The sequence below is a fragment of the Lepidochelys kempii genome, chromosome 22 (genome assembly GCF_965140285.1).
Source record: "Lepidochelys kempii isolate rLepKem1 chromosome 22, rLepKem1.hap1, whole genome shotgun sequence".
In the NCBI taxonomy this organism is placed as follows: Eukaryota; Metazoa; Chordata; order Testudines; family Cheloniidae; genus Lepidochelys; species Lepidochelys kempii.
In genome coordinates, this window is record NC_136401.1 from 4,557,583 (window position 1) to 4,579,484 (window position 21,902).

The 21,902-nt window shown below is 43.2% G+C and overlaps 1 protein-coding gene across 5 annotated transcripts in view; it reads left to right on the forward strand.

Annotated features, from left to right (window-relative positions):
- FEZ1 (fasciculation and elongation protein zeta 1) overlaps window positions 1-21,902 on the forward strand; it is a 165,746-nt gene that overhangs the window by 141,981 nt on the left and 1,863 nt on the right. For 4 of the 5 annotated variants that reach the window (XM_073320721.2, XM_073320719.2, XM_073320723.2 and 1 more), the window contains one exon: window positions 13,783-13,848. The exons of the other annotated variant lie outside the window; for it this stretch is intronic. In XM_073320721.2, the coding sequence (XP_073176822.1) occupies window positions 13,783-13,848 (66 nt within the window). The remainder of the gene's footprint in view (window positions 1-13,782; window positions 13,849-21,902) is intronic. 5 annotated transcript variants of the gene reach the window in all.

The following is a 21,902-nucleotide window of genomic DNA, read 5'->3' on the forward strand; positions in this document are numbered from 1 at the left end:
GCAACTTGAGACCATTACTCCTCATTCTGTCATCTGCTACCATTGAGAACAGTCTAGAGCCATCCTCTTTGGAACCCCCTTTCAGGTAGTTGAAAGCAGCTATCAAATCCCCCCTCATTCTTCTCTTCTGCAGGCTAAACAATCCCAGCTCCCTCAGCCTCTCCTCATAACTCATGTGTTCCAGTCCCCTAATCATTTTTGTTGCCCTTCGCTGGACTCTCTCCAATTTATCCACATCCTTCTTGAAGTGTGGGGCCCAAAACTGGACACAGTACTCCAGATGAGGCCTCACCAATGTCGAATAGAGGGGAACGATCACGTCCCTCGATCTGCTCGCTATGCCCCTACTTATACATCCCAAAATGCCATTGGCCTTCTTGGCAACAAGGGCGCACTGCTGACTCATATCCAGCTTCTCGTCCACTGTCACCCCTAGGTCCTTTTCCGCAGAACTGCTGCCTAGCCATTCGGTCCCTAGTCTGTAGCTGTGCATTGGGTTCTTCCGTCCCAAGTGCAGGGTCCTGCACTTATCCTTATTGAACCTCATCAGATTTCTTTTGGCCCAATCCTCCAATTTGTCTAGGTCTTTCTGTATCCTATCCCTCCCCTCCAGCATATCTACCACTCCTCCCAGTTTAGTATCATCCGCAAATTTGCTGAGAGTGCAATCCACACCATCCTCCAGATCATTTATGAAGATATTGAACAAAACTGGCCCCAGGACCGACCCTTGGGGTACTCCACTTGATACTGGCTGCCAACTAGATATGGAGCCATTGATCACTACCCGTTGAGCCCGACAATCTAGCCAGCTTTCTACCCACCTTGTAGTGCATTCATCCAGCCCATACTTCCTTAACTTGCTGACAAGAATACTGTGGGAGACCGTGTCAAAAGCTTTGCTAAAGTCAAGAAACAATACATCCACTGCTTTCCCTTCATCCACAGAACCAGTAATCTCATCATAAAAGGCGATTAGATTAGTCAGGCATGACCTTCCCTTGGTGAATCCATGCTAGCTGTTCCTGATCACTTTCCTCTCATGCAAGTGCTTCAGGATTGATTCTTTGAGGACCTGCTCCATGATTTTTCCAGGGACTGAAGTGAGGCTGACTGGCCTGTAGTTCCCAGGATCCTCCTTCTTCCCTTTTTTAAAGATTGGCACTAAATTAGCCTTTTTCCAGTCATCCGGGACTTCCCCGGTTCGCCACGAGTTTTCAAAGATAATGGCCAATGGCTCTGCAATCACAGCTGCCAATTCCTTCAGCACTCTCGGATGCAACTCGTCCGGCCCCATGGACTTGTGCACGTCCAGCTTTTCTAAATAGTCCCTAACCACCTCTATCTCCACAGAGGGCTGGCCATCTCTTCCCCATTTTGTGATGCCCAGCGCAGCAGTCTGGGAGCCAACTAGACTATAACTATAACTGCAACTATAACTAGCAATTATATATGCAGATTCAGCCCAATCATGAACAGTAGGCCAGACTGCCTATGACCCAGTCCATTACAACCAGCAGCAATTCACCAAACCACTGGTACCATTACATAGGGAGGCCAGAGTCATATGGTCCTTTCCTCCACAAACAGCCTTCTCATTGAAGAAAGCATTTGAGGAGCAGGAGGCCAGGGCAGATAAAGAGGCCACCCTTCAAACACCTATTTCATCCTCGTCTCCAGAGGAGGCAGTTATGCCTCCACCACCTTCCATGACCAATGATTTTTGGCAATTTCAACACCTCTATAGGGTAGCTGACACTCTTCAAATTCCACTCAAGGAGGTTCCAGACTTACAGCACAAACTGTTGGATATCCTGCAGTCAGCAACAACCTCCAGGGCAGTGTTACCCATTAATGAGAAACTCCTGGATCAAGCTAAGACTGAGAAGCAAACACCTGCTGCCATTCTACCAACATGTAAATGAGTGGCTAAGAAGTATTATGTTCCCCCTAAGGATTCTGATTCTTTGTTCTCACACCCTCCTCCTAACTCACTGGTGGTGGGTGTGGTAAATGAGCAGGGTAGAAAACACTTTTCCAAGTCTACCCCATATGACAGAGACTAAAAGAGACTGGATCTCTTTGGATGGAAGTTCTACTCTTCAGCAACCCTGCAATTCAGGATTGTGAACTATCAGGCGGTCCTGGCCAAATATAAATTATATATGCATATAGTACATAGGGAGCAATTCCAGTCCATCATCTCAGTGGGCCAACCTAGAACCACGCTTCAAGCATCCTTCGATGTTATGGATGCTGCTTCCAGATCCATCTCCATAATGGGAAAAAATCAGAAAAAGAGAAAGGAAATAGAATCACAGAATATCAGGGTTGGAAGGGACCCCAGAAGGTCATCTAGTCCAACCCCCTGCTCAAAGCAGGACCAATTCCCAGTTAAATCATCCCAGCCAGGGCTTTGTCAAGCCTGACCTTAAAAACCTCTAAGGAAGGAGATTCTACCACCTCCCTAGGTAACGCATTCCAGTGTTTCACCACCCTCTTAGTGAAAAAGTTTTTCCTAATATCCAATCTAAACCTCCCCCATTGCAACTTGAGACCATTACTCCTCGTTCTGTCATCTGCTACCATTGAGAACAGTCTAGAGCCATCCTCTTTGGAACCCCCTTTCAGGTAGTTGAAAGCAGCTGTCAAATCCCCCCTCATTCTTCTCTTCTGCAGGCTAAACAATCCCAGCTCCCTCAGCCTCTCCTCATAACTCATGTGTTCCAGTCCCCTAATCATTTTTGTTGCCCTTCGCTGGACTCTCTCCAATTTATCCACAACTCTCTCCAATTTATCCACAGATAGATAGAAATAGAAATAGAAAGAAAGCAGGATCAAATATCTGAACTCTGGTTCTGTGCACTTCATCCCTTTCTCCCTCTTTGTGAGTATCCATTTAGAAAACAGTTCTCATAGCTGTTGATAGGACTGGCAGTCTGACAACCATCCTCTCTTCACCAACAGTGCCAGACAGTTCTCAATGATTCAAGAGAATAAACTGCTAAGCTACCAGTAGCATTTTCAGCAGCATCAGAGTATGTGGATGTGGCAAGGTGACGATGCCGAACTGAGAACTGTGCAAGGGAAACTCCCTTCTAGGGACACTAGGCCCTATCCAGCCCCTACCCATGTAGGCTCAGGGAAAAGAGAAACTCCAGGGCACAGCAACTCAAGCCAGCTGGAGCAGCTACAAAAGCAGTTTCAGCAGCAGGCACTATGGGACATTGATGATGTCATGAGAATATGCTTTCTACATTAGACATGTTCTTTCGTCTACTGATTGGCTCTGGCTCTAACCTCTGACATCCCTCTCCATCTCCCTCAAGTCTCTTCACTTCCGTCTCACTCAAGCTGTCTTCCATGCCCCCTCTCCTCTCCCTTCCCTTATTTTTCCTTTTAGTAAACCTCTTCCTGCCTTCATTGAATATAGATAGAAAAGAAAACCCATCCAAAAATTAATAAAAAAAAATAATTGTGGAACTAACATGACATTTGTAAACTATGACTCTGTTCGCTTTGCTTGCATATTATATTCTTTGTCCCACTCCACGTCTGCCCTGTCTGTTTAGATTGTGAGTTCTTTGGGGGAAGGGACTGTCTCTTACTTTATGGCCCTGATCCTGCAAATCTTTATTTATATGCTTCACTTTACACATTGTAAGATAGGCGCATGCGTTAAGTCTTTATAAGATAAGGGCCCCCGTTTGTACACTGTTCAATACAATGAGGCTCTGATCTTGGTTGCAGCTTCGATGTGCTCCAATATCATAAATAAATACATAAACAATGACAACTTGTAAAGTTCTTTAGTTCATAAAAAATTCCAGGATTAAATTGTACAGCCCTTTAATTTAAATTGGGGAAGTCTGAGTTTACTGGCTGCTCTTGAAAACATTGGTCTAAATGTTTTTGTGAGATTGTTGGACTTTAAAAACCTTCCAGCAATTAGATCCAGCTAAAGTGCTTCACATCTCCTCAACAGTTAAAAGTGCTTTTGATCAAACACACGCAATCCACTCTTTAACTATCCACATATACACTGTGAGTAGAGGGCAGGCCCGGGTTTCCCCTAACCCACCACTACAGAAACACTTCCTGGGTGGGGAAGATGGGCCCCTGTCAGGACAGGAGGCTAAACTGTTCTTGAATAAGCCCGTAGGGACAACAGAGACTGTAGGAGGTTCTCTCACCAACCTCCTTGCCGGTTTATGATGAAAAGGGCTCAGTAGACTGTACCCTGGCCCTAGAGAGAGAAGGGCTACATGGAGAGTCGCAGTGAGCCTCTGACTGAGGCTAGCATAAACCGCCTGGAAGCGCGGGACCCACAGGGACAAGGTAGGAGCTCTGCCACAACACTCATCACTCAAAAGTGAGAGAAATAAGAACCTAGCAACAAACACTACAGTGCATGAAGACTTTCAATGCCAGTATGTTCAAAACTACCAGGAAACAGACAATTTCGCTTTTTCCTCAGAACTCACCGAGATTTACAAAACAAGCCAAGTTTGAACAAAATTGGTTCAGCTGTTGTAGTTATCTTGCACACAATTCTTTCATGAAATTGCCTCTGCAGATCCCCACTGCTGGAGATACAGGCCATGATTTGCAAGCCACAGACCCATTCATAGGAGTAAAAACTGCTAGGGAGAGCATACAGCCTTATAATCCAAAACAAATGAAAAACCAAGGGTATGAAAGACACTGCCCCTTACTAATCTCTCAGTTCCTCTCTTGCTGTCAACCACTATGGGCAGGAACCACCCCCTTGTTCCCTGCCTCAATGTAGGATTAGTGCTAACTATTAGAATATAATGTATTGTTGTTTGCTTTTTCTATTAGTTTTATTTCCTTCTTGGTAGTTAGATTAGTGCTTGTTTTTTAAGACCCTGGAAAAAGATAGAGAAGGTTGTACTTCTGTGCTATGTGTTCTTCCTCTTCCTTTATGTTTAACAGTAAAATAAGTACTGAGGAATATTACATATGCAATATGTAATAATATGTTACAATGGAATAAGGTCAGAATGAGACTTCTGCCACGTGTGCTCTAGCCATCTTCCTTCCTGCTTCATCTGTTACAATTAATCAGCTCTGATATATAAAAATATCAGAAGCAGTGAGCAAGGGAGGGAGGGATAGAGAGACCCATATACCCCCATGACCAGTGGTGACAAAGCTAGAAAGAGAACATTTAGTCACTGTATCAAGGACATAGATGGAGGACTGGTGATAGAACTGTATTTTCCTCCCAGCCATACAAAACCAAACTGGTTCTAAGGGTAGGCCATTCAGATGGGTACACAACCCCTAGAGGAACTGTACACCTTGACCTCTAATGGAGGACATTCCCTGCGTGGTGGAATGAGTTTAACCATCCTAGAACCTTACAACCCTTTACAAATCTGCACAACTACTGTGTGATAAAGCATAGAAGTTTGTGCACATATGGGGCTACATTCCCAAAGAGACTTAGGAAACTAACCGCTACTTTAGGTGCCTAAATCCCAGAATCAGGCTCCGCTGGGATTCACAAAGCCCTGCTCAGCTCTAGCCGAACCCTGCCAGTGCCTAAACGTACTGGGTGCCTACATTTTTGCAGTAAAAGTTCCGTAGCTGTCTCTGAGCATACACATACACGTATTCCCTTGCGTTTTTTCGTCGATGTGTAGAATGCATTTTGTTATGTGCACCAATATTGAGACAATGTGCGGATGTGCGCCACCAGTAGAAACAAAAAACCTAGATATAATATATATTTTTTAAAAGATACCATAGGGATAATTACTCCAGCCTGGTCAGCCTAGCCATTTTAGAACTCACTATTCAAATAATTAAATTTAAGCATAAGAGAGAAATAAAATTACGAAGTGCATAGACCAGTCAAACAGCACTTTGAAAGAATAAAATGACAGAGAATATATGTGCATTGCAGGAAGTACAACAACACAAGTATGTGTTGGGAGGTGAGTGTGAAAGAGACAGTGTGTGTGTGTCAGAGACAGTGTGTGTGTGTGAGAGAGAGACACACACACACAAATAATGTGTGTGTGTGAGACAGAGACAGTGTGTGAGAGAGACACAATGTATGTGTGTGTGTGAAACAGAGACAGTGTGTGTATGTGTGTGCATGAGAGAGACACAGAGACTCTGTGTGTGTGTGTGAGAGAGAGAGAGACTGTGTGTGATTGAGAGGCAGGCAGAGACCTTGTGTATTTGAGACAGAGACAGAGTGTGTGAGACAGACAGTGTGTGTGTGAGAGAGAGACACTGAGACAGTGCGTGTGTGTGTGAGAGAGACAATGTGTGTGTGAGAGACAGAGACTGTGTGTGTGTTAGACAATACGTCTGTGAGACAGAGACAGACTGTATATGTGTGAGACACAGAGACAGTGTGTGTGACACAGAAACTGTGTGTGTAAATGTGTCAGGAAGAAACAGTGTGTGTGAGAGAGAGACAGACAGCTTGTGTGTGTGTGTGTGTGTGTGAGAGAGAGAGACAGAGACAGTGTGTGAGTGTATGTGTGCATGTGAGAAAGACACAGGGACTGTGTGTGAGACAGAGATCGTGTGTATGTGTGTGCATGAGAGAGAGACAGTGTGTGTGAGTGAGAGAGAGACACACACAGTGTGTGTGTATGTATGTGAGACACAGAGACAGTGTGTGTGAGAGAGAGAGACAGACTCTGTGTGTGTGTGAGAGAGAGACACACACACACAGAAACTGTATGTGTGCAGGGAGGTGGTGGACTCTCCATCAGTAGCACTGCTCAAACTCTATGCCACCTTTCACAGGATTGGGCACAATGTGCTGGCAACTTGCGTACAAGAGCTGGCTGGAGTGGACAGTGCAGCAATACGATGGTTTTATTCATTCCAGGATTCAGGAAGGGTCAGGGGCCAGCTGCTTCTTAGGCCTCAAAGCCCTCCTATCGAGAAAAATTCTGCCTCCCCTCTTCCTTAGTATTTATGGCAGATCTTCAGAAGAGCCTAGAATATCATAGAATATCAGGGTTGGAAGGGACCCCAGAAGGTCATCTAGTCCAACCCCCTGCTCAAAGCAGGACCAATTCCCAGTTAAATCATCGCCTCTCCCACTTTGCCTCTCCCACTTTGTCAGCGATACAGGTTTCATAGCCAGTATGCGCTCTGTTGCCTACAATAGCCTGACGATGCAGATTTACCACTTCTTCTGAACCCAGCTCTCATGAAATAATGTTGATGGGAAGTAAGTAATGTATTGAGAACCTAGCCAAGACATAGATTACACTGTCCATCAAAGGCAGCTATTCTCAGTCTGTCAAGATAGTACAAAGTCTTGGAGTTTGCTCAATATGCTTAGATAGATACAGTGGCAAGAAATACATTCTTCCATCTCTAGCATGTCAGGACATTATTCTGCTTATCTCAGGGGAGGTACTATTCCCAGTGATCCATGAGTTCATCATCTCCAGGCTGGACTATTGTAACTCACGTTATCTGGGGCAGAAGGTGGAAACAACACATAAACTTCAGATTGTGCAGAGTGCAGCAGCTGCCTAATTAGCAGGAAAACCCACCAAGAACACACCACACTGTGTTTTCTAAGTGCCAATTCAAGGAACTGGTTTTAATCTTTAAGATGCTCAAAGCACTGGGGGCTGGCTATATCATCCACTTCATTGAGATAATTATGCACCTCAGAGATAAGGCAGCTAACAGCACCAGGATGAAGCTCATGAGAACTGGAGATTCTGGTAAAGCAGTTAACTGAAACACTAGGGATTTACAGATCTCTACAGAAAATATGCACAGGTACTCAACCTCAGGGCCAGGTAGCCAGTGTTTTACCTCAGGCACATTTCTGTGTGGCCCTCCTAGGCCCCTCCTGCACAACCATGCACATTAGAAACATAATTTTTTTAAAAAATGAAAGTTTAGATTCTGTTATCATACCATGCCCAGAAGCCAGGTACCAGCTTGTTGAACCCTAATCTGCCCTGCTTTTCCCAGCTGCTCATCCTAAACTACTCCTCTGGTTTAGCAGCTACCTAGGGAATCCCTTCCTGACTGGCCATGATAAAGCACTCCTGTGAGGTGCTTCCTTTTCAAAGTAAGAGTAGGTCTCTCTCATTGGGGGTTGGACTACATGACCTCCTGAGGTCCCTTCCAACCCTGATATTCTATGATTGGCTCATGCAGCTCATAGCCTCTGATCAGTCTGTCAATTAGTGCAAGGTGGTAGTGAGTTTGTGATGTAGGAACTAGAGCTGAGACCCATCAAACTCCCCTCCCATAGGTCCATCAAATATCCATTAGGTAGCAACAACATTTAGTCCTTGCTGAGCTTGTCTGAATGAAAGTGGTGATTAACAGGTGGGAGGCTCTGTAGCCCATTAGCAAAGCCCAGAGCCACAGAGGTAAGTATTAATTTAAGAGCAAGGGATCCCTAGAAATCAAGTTTAAAATCAAGCACTTCGAAGTTACAAAATGCCAGAATTAAGTCTTGTGCGACCTTAATTCAGCCCCTTGTGCATAAGTGTAATGATACAGCCTGTAATTACATGATCACAAACTATTTGTTCCCCAGAACCCTGCAACTTTCAGTGGAAATTTTCAGTGTGTGAATTATTGTTATTATAAAACCCTGATTTATTTCTTCATGGGCCTCTCTATAGTTCTCATTATGACAGTATCTCAGAGCTTCACAAACATGATGAATTTATCTTCACACCACCACTGCAAGATAGGGCACTACTCTTATCCCCATTTTATGGGTGGGAACTGACACAGAGAGAGATTAAGGCAGGATTCCTGCTTCAAGAAACAGCCTTCTGACATAATCCAGATTTATTTTCTGAATACAGTCCATCTTCTGAAATTAATGAGGTAGGGAATCCTGTGGAAAAAGTAACATGTAAATTTGTAATTAATGACAGTATCATAATGCATATGCATGTGGGAGGCAAATTAAAGTTGCATGGAGACTCTTAGATCTAGCATTTTCTAACTTTTAAGTGCTTGACTTCACAACCTAAATACAAAAATTTTTAAACAAATTCTGTCATATGCAACAGTAACAGCCATTGCACATGTCGTCAGAAGGGTTTGAATGCTAAACCTTCAGAACGAATCCTGGGGCAATGGAGAGTAGAGGAAGACCATTTTTGTGTGTCCTGACTGCTTCAGAGTGACACTGGAGGATCATGATGTCCGGGAACCAATCTGAAGTACAGATGGAGTCTTTGTGGTAGGCAGGCTCTATGCAGCTGGGCACCGTGCTCAGAGTAGATGGATTTTTCAAGTTTTAGCTTCAAATCTGTACAAGTGCTACTGAGCATGTGCAAATGATGACATTCTGGGTTTTTAATTTGGCCAGATCTGTGTGGATTTTTCACCAGGTTAGCAAAAAGCATCTATCTGACCATCCTGCGCCCTCAATACGGCTTTTAAAAATACTGCCAGCTCTCTTGGACTCCTTTCCCCCTCATTTTAGCCTCCCATTGGATCCTGCCCATCAGTTCCCTGAGGGAGTCAAAGTCTGCTTTTCTGAAGTCCAGGGTCCATATTCTACTGCTCTCCTTTCTTCCTTTTGTCAGGATCCTGAACTCAACCATCTCATGGTCACTGCTGCCCAGGTTGCCACCCACTTCTACTTCCCCTACCAATTCCTCCCTGTTTGTGAGCAGCAGGTCAAGAGGAGCATGGCCCTAGTTGGTTCCTGCAGCACTTGCACCAGGAAATTGTCCCCAGCACTCTTCAAAACTTTCCCGGATTGTCTGTGCACTGCTGTATTGCTCTCCCAGCAGATGTCAGAGAGATTGAAGAGAGAACCAGTGATCTGGAAACTTTTGTTAGTTGTCCAAAGAAAGCCTCGTCTACCTCATCCTCCTGGTCTGGTGGTCTGTAGCAGACACCCACCACGACACCACCCTTGTTGCTCTCACCTCTAAAATTAACCCAAAGATTCTCAACAGGCTTTTCTTCGGTTTCATACTGGAGCTCTGAGCAATCATGCTGCTCTCTTACATGCAGTGCAACTCTTCCATCTTTTCTCCCCCGCCTCTCCTTCCTGAACAGTTTATACCCATCCATGACAGTGCTCCAGTCATGTGAGTTACCCCACCAAGTGTCTGTTATTCCAAGCACATCATAGTTCCTTGACTGTGCCAAGACTTCCAGTTCTTCCTGCTTGTTTCCCAGGCTTCTTGCGTTCGTGTACAGGCACCTAAGATAACTAGCCGATTGCCCTGCTTTCTCAGTATGAATAAGGAGGCCTCCCCTGTTGCACCCTCCTCCTTGTGTTTCCTCCTGGTATCCCACTTCCCCATTTACCTCAGGGCTTAGCTCTCCATCCCCCGGAGAACTTAGTTTAAAGCCCTCCTCACTAGGTTAGCAAGCCTGCCTGCAAAGATGCTCTTCCCTCTCTTCGTTAGGTGGATCCCATCTCTTCCTAACAATCCTTCTTCCGGGAACAACATCCCATGGTCGAAGAACCTAAAGCCCTCTCTCTGACACCACCTGCGTAACCATGCATTTATTTCCACAATTTAATGGTCCCTACCTGGGCCTTTTCCTTCAACAGGGAGGATAGATGAGAACACGACTTGTGCCTCAAACTCCTTTATACATCCTCCCAGAGCCACGTAGTCTGTGAGCCAGTGACCTGCTCAAGATCATTCTTGGCAGTATCATTGGTGCCCACATGGAGAAGTAGGAAGGGGTAGCGATCCGAGGCCTTGATGAGTCTCAGCAGACACTCCGTCACATCCTGAATTCTAGCTCCAGGCAAGCAACACACTTCTTGAATTTCCCAGTCTGGATGGCAGATTTTACATATTATATTGCATTATAATATGTTAATATTATATATTTAAGAAAAGATAAACATTGAAATGTTTCTGAATTAATTTTTTTAATGTCTATTACATGAGAAAGTTTGAATTTTTGAGTTTTTGTTCTGATTCGGAACAAAAACAGATTTCAATACTTTGGAATTTCCCAGGAGATGGAAATTCCTTTTTCTAACCAGCTCTATTCAGGACCTTCAGATTCAGATTCGGGATCTCTGTTACTTGAGGTAAAGGAATAAGTGGTAGCAGATATCACTTTTTTAATCTTCTGTGTGAACCAGCCACTAGAGGGAGGATGTTGCATGCTAATTGCTAGACAACAGTCGAGTGTTGAGAATCAGCATACCGGCGCTTTATCTTTGACTCTGAGAGTGGAATGTGGTCTAATGGTTCAAATGTAACTTCCAGACAAGATAACCAAATACTGTGCATAGATTTGGCACAATCGTTCTGAAATGCAGTATGGCTAAGTGGATGAGACTTGCGCTGGCCATCTTAGAGACCTGAGTGCTACTTCCAGCTCTGTGAGAGGTAATCTTTTATAATTACCTTACCGGATCTGTAAAATGGGGGGAAATTATACCTGTCTTCCTACTAAGTGAGGTGTGTGAAGCCTTGTTTCAAAGGTTTGGGAAGTTCACGGAAATATAACATGTGGTAGGGGTGAGATTTGACCTCCTGTTTTTATGGCCCCCAGGCTTTTGTATGTCTTTCACATAAATTCTCCCTGAGACTGGTAAAAATCAATGTTTTAACAATGCTGAGGGAGCCACGACATCTTCACATTTAGAGGACTGTCCCATGAATGTGAGGTTGGGTGACGATCCTACCAGGTGCTCTCTCCAAGCATTCACCTAACACCTTTCCATGGGTGCTCCCCTTAAACTGCCCTTCTCTGAATGTTCACATTAAACAGCTCCCCAGGCATGCCCCTAAACTATTCCTTCCTGAGTGCACACACCAAACCACTCCCCAGATGTTCACCATGTTCACCGAGGTGCTCACTTAACCAATTCGTCAGGTGATCACATTGAAGAGCTGAATTAAACAAGGAAGTTGTGGAACTCATACAGACTCTGCCCACAAATGAAGATTCGCACAACTTAAGTTGGATGCCACTCATGGCAGCTGTATAGATGTTAAAAATATGATCAGGTCTCCCCTCTGGCCTCCTCAGACTCCCTCTGAATGGAGCTGATGGATTCCTTGGGCTCAGCTCCCCTTGTTGGCTTTCAGATTTGCCAATGGACTCCACTGGGCTTCTCAGGCTTGGAAGCCTCACCTGGCTCCTTACATCTGGATTCCTTTCTATGGAGATCAGATGCCCTGCTGGGCTTTGTTAGGCACTTTAGGCTTGAGTCCTTCCCGGCTGAATAAAAGAATAAATGGTGGTACCCTCCAAAATGCCACCTATTTCTGGGGCTCCGCAACCAGTGACTATTTGGTTTGGCCCAAACCTTTTTTAAAAAAATTTGGAACTGCCAGTGAGCGAAAAAAAATCAGTTATTCACCCAGCTGTAGACAAGACGTAATAGATAGATGAGCCAGACAAGGGGGCAAGAGGAGGGAGGATGAGATAACAATATAATAGGATGTATTCACATAGATTTATTGGGTGCACAATGCACAGGTGTAGGAAGGCAATTAGTAGCAAAGTCAGTTTTGTTCAAATTTAACACACACACACACACAGAAAATCATCCTTGTGCTGAGAGCAAGCATGGAAAACTTCAGCCCCAAAATAATGTTTGCTATGAAAGGAGCATTACAACCTCAACAATAGCATGCACTGGCATGTCTCTGCAATAGAGGAATCATTCTCTACTGGAGTGGAATGTGGAAGTCAGGGGGGCTGGAACAATTTGTATAGTGGGGGCGCTGAGAGCCACTGAACCAAACTGTACACCCTGGATATGATGGAAACTGCTTCAAGCCAAAGGGTGCTGCAGCACCCTTAGTTCCAGCACCTATGGTGGAAGCTATTTAACAATGACTAGCAGCAGTACAGAAAGTGAAGAGAAATCTCATGTCCACTTTAAACTACAAAAGAATTTGTGTTGGCCAAGTGTTAGAATTGACTGGGATTTACTAGGTTTACAGCTATGCTCTTGAATGACTTTTGAACTTTAATGAGTCAAGAACTTGCTATTAAGTGTTCCCTTAAAGCAGTCAGCTTCTACACAGCCCAGTGACCCTAACACCATGGTGGGATATTAATTTAATAGTAGTTCTCAGATAGATTACGGTTTCAATTACACCAGTGTAAATCTGGAATAATCCCACTGATCTCCATGGAATCCGTCCGATTTATACCACTGTACCTGAGTTCAGAACCTGGCTCCAAGAGAGGAGATTGCCACTCACTATCTCAGCATTACTTCCAGCAGCACCCTAGGGTGTCCTGGAGATCTAGCCCAACAGGGCTTGTATTGAAAAATCTAATGAGGTCACAGCCCAAGATGGCATGTCTGCAGAACATTGCAAATTATTCCTTATTGTGCCCCCAGGATCAGCATTACCATCCTGTCTTATTACTTAGGAACTTAAAATTAAGTAATTAATTAAATGAGAGAGAGAGATAATGTGGTACTGATTCTGGGCAGCAGCTCTGGAAACTTCTGGGAGTTCTTTAATTTTATTTCTGCATATTTTCACAGTATCAACTGTTTGTACGATTTCACAGCACAATAGAGTCCCTGTTCATACACATGCACATATGCATGCTTACACATAGCCCTCTTCCACACCCACACCCACATACCTGATAGATATGAGAAACTCCCATTAATTGAACTGGCAATTCCTTGTGTCCTGTGGTGGGAGTATAAGGTCCCTGGTTTCACTGAACAATTTCTAGGCCCTGGCTGAAAGCCAGGCATTGGTGTGTGGCTGAAGCCATAAAATTCTTCTGCTTTTCAAGGGTCATTCTCATGATTGTTTCCTCTTTTTCCAGTTCTTTTTGCAATGAAGGAGGATAACGAGAAGGTCCCTACATTGCTAACGGACTACATTTTAAAAGGTAATAAAATGCCAAAGAAACAAACAAAAACCCTAACAACAACCAAAACAATTCTAGACACCATGACAATTAGTACCAACTCAGCAATTATTATTTTCTTAAGACCAGCACTGAGCTTGGCCTTTTACAAACATATCCAGAGACCATTTCAGACTGGAAATAAGCCATACATTTTTAACAATGAGAATAATTAACTCCTGGAACAACTAACTAAGGGTCATGGTGAATTCTGCATCACTGGCACATTTAAAATCAAGATTGGATGTTTTGGGGGAGGTTCTGTGTCCTGTGCTATACAGGAGGTCAGACTAGGGGATCACAATGGTCCCTTCTGGCCTTGGGATCTATGACTACACTGGTCCTGGCCCAAAGACCTTTCGTCTTGACTCAGACAAAACTGTTCAGGTAATGGTAGAAACTCAAGTGGGTGCAAAAATCTTGCATAAGTCATTGTTGAATAGCTTAATGGAAAAGTTTGTTTGAAGATTTTGCATTTTACCCCCCAGGGAGCATAGTGCTGTTATACTCAATGGGCTTTGGATTAAATCATACAGCCTTCATCCTGCCGGTCATGACGTGGTACAAAGCAGCACACAAAGAAATAAATTAATTACAGTTGCTTAATATTCATTGTTGAATTTCTCAAGAATAGTAAAGTATTTTTTCTGTTCTGTAAATAGTAATACACATCATTCACAATAATATTTAATAATTAAAAGAAATTAGTGAGTGTTCACTTAGTTAAAAGCATTTATTTAGTATTTAGTACAAATTACAGCAAATTAGTTACAGTATAAAGAAAAGGAGTACTTGTGGCACCTTAGAGACTAACCAATTTATTTGAGCATGAGCTTTCGTGAGCTACAGCTCACTTCATCACGAAAGCTCATGCTCAAATAAATTGGTTAGTCTCTAAGGTGCCACAAGTCCTCCTTTTCTTTTTGCGAATACAGACTAACACGGCTGCTACTCTGAAACCTGTAGTTACAGTATATACATTACTTCACTAGTGGCAACAACTGTATCATGGCAAAGCCCTGGCTGGGATGATTTAGTTGGGGTTGGTCCTGCTTTGAGCAGGGGGTTGGACTAGATGACCTCCTGAGGTCCCTTCCAACCCTGAGATTCTATGATTCTATGCTATTTGTAGACCAGTTTGCTTTACCAGAAACCACAGTATAATATACTGGTTAGTATAATTTTGAATACTTCAGTAATAAGTAAAGCAACAAAATGAGCAACAACAAAAGTTAAATGTGAATCACAATATAGAAAAGATATGGAAAAACAGATGCAGCTAAAGGACCGATTTTATCAGTTTCCCCATTGAGCAGCCTGTCTCTGTCACTGAGCTCCTTTATACTCCGCCAAAGGTGATGCAGCTTCATTCTACAGCCCAAAATGTTAATTAAAAATTTAAGTTTTCAAATTTAGGAACAGGGATCTCTTTGACTTGTCCAACCATGGTTTCAAATTCAGGGGAAAAACATCAATTATAAAGCCTGCTGCAGGTTCCACGATATACATCTGAGGAAGTGAGCTGTAGCTCACGAAAGCTTATGCTCTAATAAATTGGTTAGTCTCTAAGGTGCCACAAGTACTCCTTTTCTTATTGGTCAATTGGACACACTTTCCCTCCATACCTGTATTTTGTTTGCAGTGTTCTCTCCATTTTCCACATACGTGGTGCTGGTCTATTCCAGGCACTCGGCCATACTTGACACACAAGATGAGCCCTCTCTGAGGGTTCTGTCTCGTCATTACTAAGCCCCAGCTTGGTTGCATGGCTCCGAGGGCATCACACTGGTAAACCAATCGTATGTGCTTCTCCATGCAGCAATCTACAGTAGCTACCTACCACCATCCGTGAAAGTGCCTTACCAGTACCTGAGGTATCTTGGTCCTTCCTTAAAGACAGAGTCCTCTAGAACTAGCACCAAAGGGACACACATTCGGGTTTTGTAGATATTTCTCTTTTCAGTTAATAGTAGAGAGACATAAACCTGTATGGCCCCTCTAAGAGGCCTGCAGTCAGGAGTTAGCATAACTACTGTAGCCAACTCAAGGAGGACATAAGCTTCCTTTAACACTTGTGTCTCATAGAATCATAGAATCATAGAATATCAGGGTTGGAAGGGACCTCAGGAGGTCATCTAGTCCAACCCCCTGCTCAAAAGCAGGACCCATCCCCAATTAAATCATTCCAGCCAGGGCTTTGTCAAGCCTGACCTTAAAAACTTCTAAGGAAGGAGATTCCACCACCTCCCTAGGCAACGCATTCCAGTGTTTCACCACCCTCCTAGTGAAAAAGTTTTTCCTAATATCCAACCTAAACCTCCCCCACTGCAACTTGAGACCATTACTCCTTGTCCTGTCCTCTTCCACCACTGAGAATAGTCTAGAACCATCCTCTCTGGAACCCCCTTTCAGGTAGTTGAAAGCAGCTATCAAATCCCCCCTCATTCTTCTCTTCTGCAGACTAAACAATCCCAGTTCCCTCAGCCTCTCCTCAGAAGTCATGTGTTCCAGACCCCTAATCATTCTTGTTGCCCTTCGCTGGACTCTCTCCAATTTATCCACATCCTTCTTGTAGTGTGGGGCCCAAAACTGGACACAGTACTCCAGATGAGGCCTCACCAATGTCGAATAGAGGGGGACGATCACATCCCTCGATCTGCTCGCTATGCCCCTACTTATACATCCCAAAATGCCATTGGCCTTCTTGGCAACAAGGGCACACTGCTGGCTCATATCCAGCTTCTCGTCCACTGTCACCCCTAGGTCCTTTTCCACAGAACTGCTGCCTAGCCATTCGGTCCCTAGTCTGTAGCTGTGCATTGGGTTCTTCCGTCCTAAGTGCAGGACCCTGCACTTATCCTTATTGAACCTCATCAGATTTCTTTTGGCCCAATCCTCCAATTTGTCTAGGTCCCTCTGTATCCTATCCCTGCCCTCCAGCGTATCTACCACTCCTCCCAGTTTAGTATCATCCGCAAATTTGCTGAGAGTGCAATCCACACCATCCTCCAGATCATTTATGAAGATATTGAACAAAACCGGCCCCAGGACTGACCCCTGGGGCACTCCACTTGACACCAGCTGCCAACTAGACATGGAGCCATTGATCACTACCCGTTGAGCCTGACAATCTAGCCAACTTTCTACCCACCTTATAGTGCATTCATCCAGCTCATACTTCCTTAACTTGCTGACAAGAATATTGTGGGAGACAGTGTCAAAAGCTTCCCTATATCATCCCTATATCAATTTAATATTTGCTTGTCAGTGACAAGATCCGGCACTTTCCCTGCCTCCAGGTCTGTAAAAACTTCTTTAAGTCTCATAAATATACACATACCCTTGCCCCACACATTACCTCCTTAGCCATAGTGTGGTTTTCAGCCTCATCATTATTATGCCCAATTAACTGATTAACCTTTTCTAGGGTTTCATTTAGTGCCTTAGAAATATTATGCGAATTTATTATTGTAACTCCTCCTTCAGAAAAAAGAAAAGGAGTATTTGTGGCACCTTAGAGACTAACCAATTTATTTGAGCATAAGCTTCCGTGAGCATAAGCTTTCGTGAGCTTTCGTGATGCATCCGATGAAGTGAGCCGTGGCTCACGAAAGCTTATGCTCAGATAAATTGGTTAGTCTCTAAAGTGCCACAAGTACTCCTTTTCTTTTTGCAAATACAAACTGACATGGCTGTTACTCTGAAACTCCTCCTTCAGAGTAGGCGTATGGTACTTTCAAGTCCATTTTACCAGTGTCTCTAGTGTAATTGTAGCCAAATGCATCTGTCTAGCCTTTTGACCACATTGAGTCTCCTTAATACCAAGTTCATACATGGCAGGCATTGGAATTCCTGTTGCCCTGGGTTTCATCCGACCAGCCACTTGTAGTTGTAGTCTGTGATGAGTTTGCAGAGTCTGTTGGCTGGGAATTCCAGATTGCTTGTTTCATTTGGTTCCATTTGCATGATCCAAATCCATAGTCCCGCAGACAAAAAGTATTCTAGTAACAGAAAGCCATTCTGTAAAATATCAATAATAGCAGTATCCTGCTTCCCCTTTAAACATTTTCACCTGATTAATGTGTAGCCATTTGTCCCACATCTGCTTTCTTTTATCAATGCACACCACATACACAGTCAGGCTGTTTTTTTCCACAATACTATAGGGACCTCCCTAACTAGGTTGCAAGGGGTGTCCTTTGATCTGAGTCTATTACCCAGGGGAGCCTCCATCTGGTAAAGACTTGTTCTAAGATAACCATAGTCCAAGATAGTCAATTTGCAACCTAACCCAAGGTCCTTCTGTTTGTTGGTATCCTAATTTGACCTTGTTTTTTGTAGGCCCTGGGTTAGTTTGGGCACAAACCAAACAGTTCTCAATATAATGTTTAACAACTTGCCTCATCTGTAGCAACCAGCCTATTTGCTGACTACAAAACACTGTGTTTTCACTTCCCTCATGCCCTCCAGTATGCAGTTTATGATATATGTATATACATTCAGATTGCAGCTCTTTAGGGATAATCGACACCCATGCATCTGAGGCTTGAGCCATCCATACATTTTCTCCCCAGGGGAACTGTATTATCCTCAGTGGGGTCCCCTTATGTTGTGAGGGTTCTGCACCTCCAAGTTTTTGTACAGTGGTGTCTCATTTCTGCAGGCCTGCCAACTCAGAATCCTTCCACTGTATCTTAACAGCACTGACAGGGCCTGGGCTGCATTTTTAGCTGAGAGGTCAGCCTTTTTTTGTTCCACTCCGCATCCAGGGATAATTTAGCCTTTACTACAGCCAGCATCATTCCTCTATCCCTTTTGCCAGAGGAATTGACATTATACACGTCTGCATCTATAAACACCAATTATTAAAAGAAAAGATTTGATTGCTTAAAATCAAAGGTGCTTATAATGTATAAAATAAAATATAACAAAATAACCTTGTGTCTTATAAACTTATTACAACCTAAAAAAAAGGTCTTTTTAGCTTTAATTTTAAAAAAAAGTTGGTATCACAGAACAACACAAAAGTTTTGATATAATTATGTGCAAAATTAATTTATTTTTGTTGCAACAGAAATAAAACCCCTAATAAAAATAAAAATGATCACAGGACACAGAATGTACACAAGGTATAAAAGCAAACAATATAGAAAAGGTTATCAGGGTTAGTCAGTGAGGAGAAAGACATACAAGAAAGACATACAAGCTGATTGCGGCGAAAAACCTGAAGTCAATAGCTGCACTTTAACTGAAATTCAGCCAGAAGCCAAAGATGTTTTTCTTGAATGACTGTAACAAAACAATTAAACAAGTGGTAAAGAAAAACCCAGCTTACTCCTGCCTCAGTGATGGGGACTGGACTAGATGATCTGTCGAGGTCCCTTCCAGTCCTACATTTCTATGATTCTATATTTATTAACATATTAACCCAGTATCCTTTAACTAGTAACCCACATTCTTAAGAAAGAAGCAAGAAACCATTTTATATGTGTACTTATTACTTTACTTTACCTAAGGGTTTTAGAAAAGTATTTCTTTAAGCTTTTAACTGCATTTAATTCCATAAATTTATTGCACTTTCTTTTAAATGTTTTTACTAAAATTTGGATTAATTAATAGAGCCCCTTGTTTACATGATTACATGCACACGCGCGCACACAGAAAGTGGGGTTGATGTGCATGGATCATGCCAGTACACTAATTTACAAAAACATTTTATAACAAATTTAAATTTTCAGATTATTTAGTAAAATAGAAGGGATTTTTACCTGCCTTTTAGCTAATAGCTAACTATATCTCCTTTTTAGTTATTTAATTTTTAAAAAGTGTTAAAATCATGCTGCTTTTCCTTTTAAGTCTTTTTTCTAGATTTACCATCAAGATGAGGCTGATAGTTTTTCCAGATTTTTTTTTGCAGTTAGGTTTTTCCTTCACTACAATCACCCACCGTTTTAGATTACTAGTGCTTCTTGAATCCATGGAAGTGCACTCTGTCTTTCTTCTAATAAAAGTCTCAGCTGTTGAACTTTTGCCTCCCCTATTCCTGAAAAAGCTGATATAATTCCCTTCTGAGCTGTTATTTGCTGTTTCTAGTAACTAATCATCTCTCACGTTCTTTGTGATTATTTACCTTGGAATTTTTACTACTGCATCAGGACATTCTGTCTTAAAAGAGCTTTGATTTCGTCATTCTCATTCTAAACCTAAGACAGCTAAGTACCCCTGTTTCTATCCTCAAACGCCTCACTCTCTGAGGCAGTGTCTCTCTTCTGTGCCTTTAGCGGTCTGCAAGTTTCTCCAAAGGCTCTTAAGCAAAGCAAGCACTAATGGGATAAAAGGGAAGGTCTACTCATGGATCAGTAACTGGTTAAAAAACAGGAAACAAAGATTAGGAATAAATGGCCACTTTCTACAGTGGAGAGAGATAAATAGTGGGGTCCTACAGGGATCTGTGCTGGGACCAGTGCTCTTCAACATATTCATAAGTGATCTGGAAAAAAAGGGAAAACAGTGAGGTGGCAAAGTTTGCAGGTGATACAAAATTACTCAAGATAGTTAAGTCCAAAGCAGACTGTGAAGAGTTACAAAGGGATCTCACAAAACTGGGTGACTGGACAACAAAATGGCAGATAAAATTCAGTGTTGATAAATGCAGAGTAATGCACATTGCAAAACACAATCCCAATTATACATATAAAATGATGGGGTCTAAATGAGCTGTTACCAGATCAAGAAAAAGAGCATCAATAGTTCTCTGAAAATATCCGCTCAATGTGCAGCAGCAGTCAAAAAAGCGAACAGAATGTTAGGAACCACGAGGAAAGGGATAAGACTGAAAATATAATGCCACTATATTAAGCCATTGTACACCCACCCCTTGTGCAGTTCTAGTCCCCCCCCCCCCCCAATCTCAAAAAAGATATATTAGAATTGGAAAAGGTACAGAAAAGGGCAACAAAAATTATTAGTGGTATGAAATAGCTTCCATATGAGGAGAGGTTAAAAAGACTCTGACTTTTCAGCTTGGAAAAGAGATGCCTGAGGGGCAATATGATAGAGGTCTATCAAATAATTAATGGTATGGAGAAAGTGAATAAGGAAGTGTTATTTACCCCTTCATGTAACATCCAAATGACGGGTCACTAAATGAAATGAATAGGCAGTAGGTTTAAAACAAACCAAAGGAAGCACTCTCACATAACACAAGGTCAACCTGTGGAACTCATTGCCAGGGGATGTTGTGAAGTTCAAAAGTATAAGTGGGTTCAAAAAATTAGATAAATTCATGGAAGATAGGTCCATCAATGGCTATTATCCAAGATGGTCAGGGATGCAACCCCATGCCTCTGACTGCCAGATGCTGGGAATGGATGACAGGAGATGGATGACTCAATAATTGCCCTGCTCTGTTCATTCCTTCTGAAGCGTCTGGTATTGGCCACTGTCCGAACACAGGGTACTGGGGTAGATGAACCATTGGTCTGACCCAGTATGGGTGTTCTTATGCTCTTATGTACGCAGACTGTCTCTCGTATGCTCTCAGTGCACTGCCTGCTGATGCTGAGGCAATGTGGAAGCTGCCTGAATCAAAAGCAGAGAGCACAAGAGCCAGACCTGGTGGGTGTGGAGGGTGTAGATTGGAACAAGGAGCTGGGGTAGAGTGAAGGGAGACTGGAACTAGAGATTGGTGGGGAGCCAGAGAGAAGCTGGGACTGGGAGTTATGGAGAAACTGAGACTGGCTGGGCAAGAAGACTGGAACGAGGATCTGGGACACAGAGGACATTGGGAATGATTGGGCAGGGAGACTGGGATTGGGAGCCAGAGAGAGAAATTGGGCAAGGCCTAGGAACCAGTGGGTGGTTGGGAAACTGAAATAGGATAAGCAAACAGGAAGGGGAAGGGAGGACTTTAAAAAGGAGACTGGGCTGGTGGTACAGAGGGAAGGGGGAGACAGATCTGACAAGGAGCCAGGTTGTGGGGGGAGAATTGGGATTTGCTCGGCAAAGAGACTGGGAGAAAGAGTCAGATAGGAAAG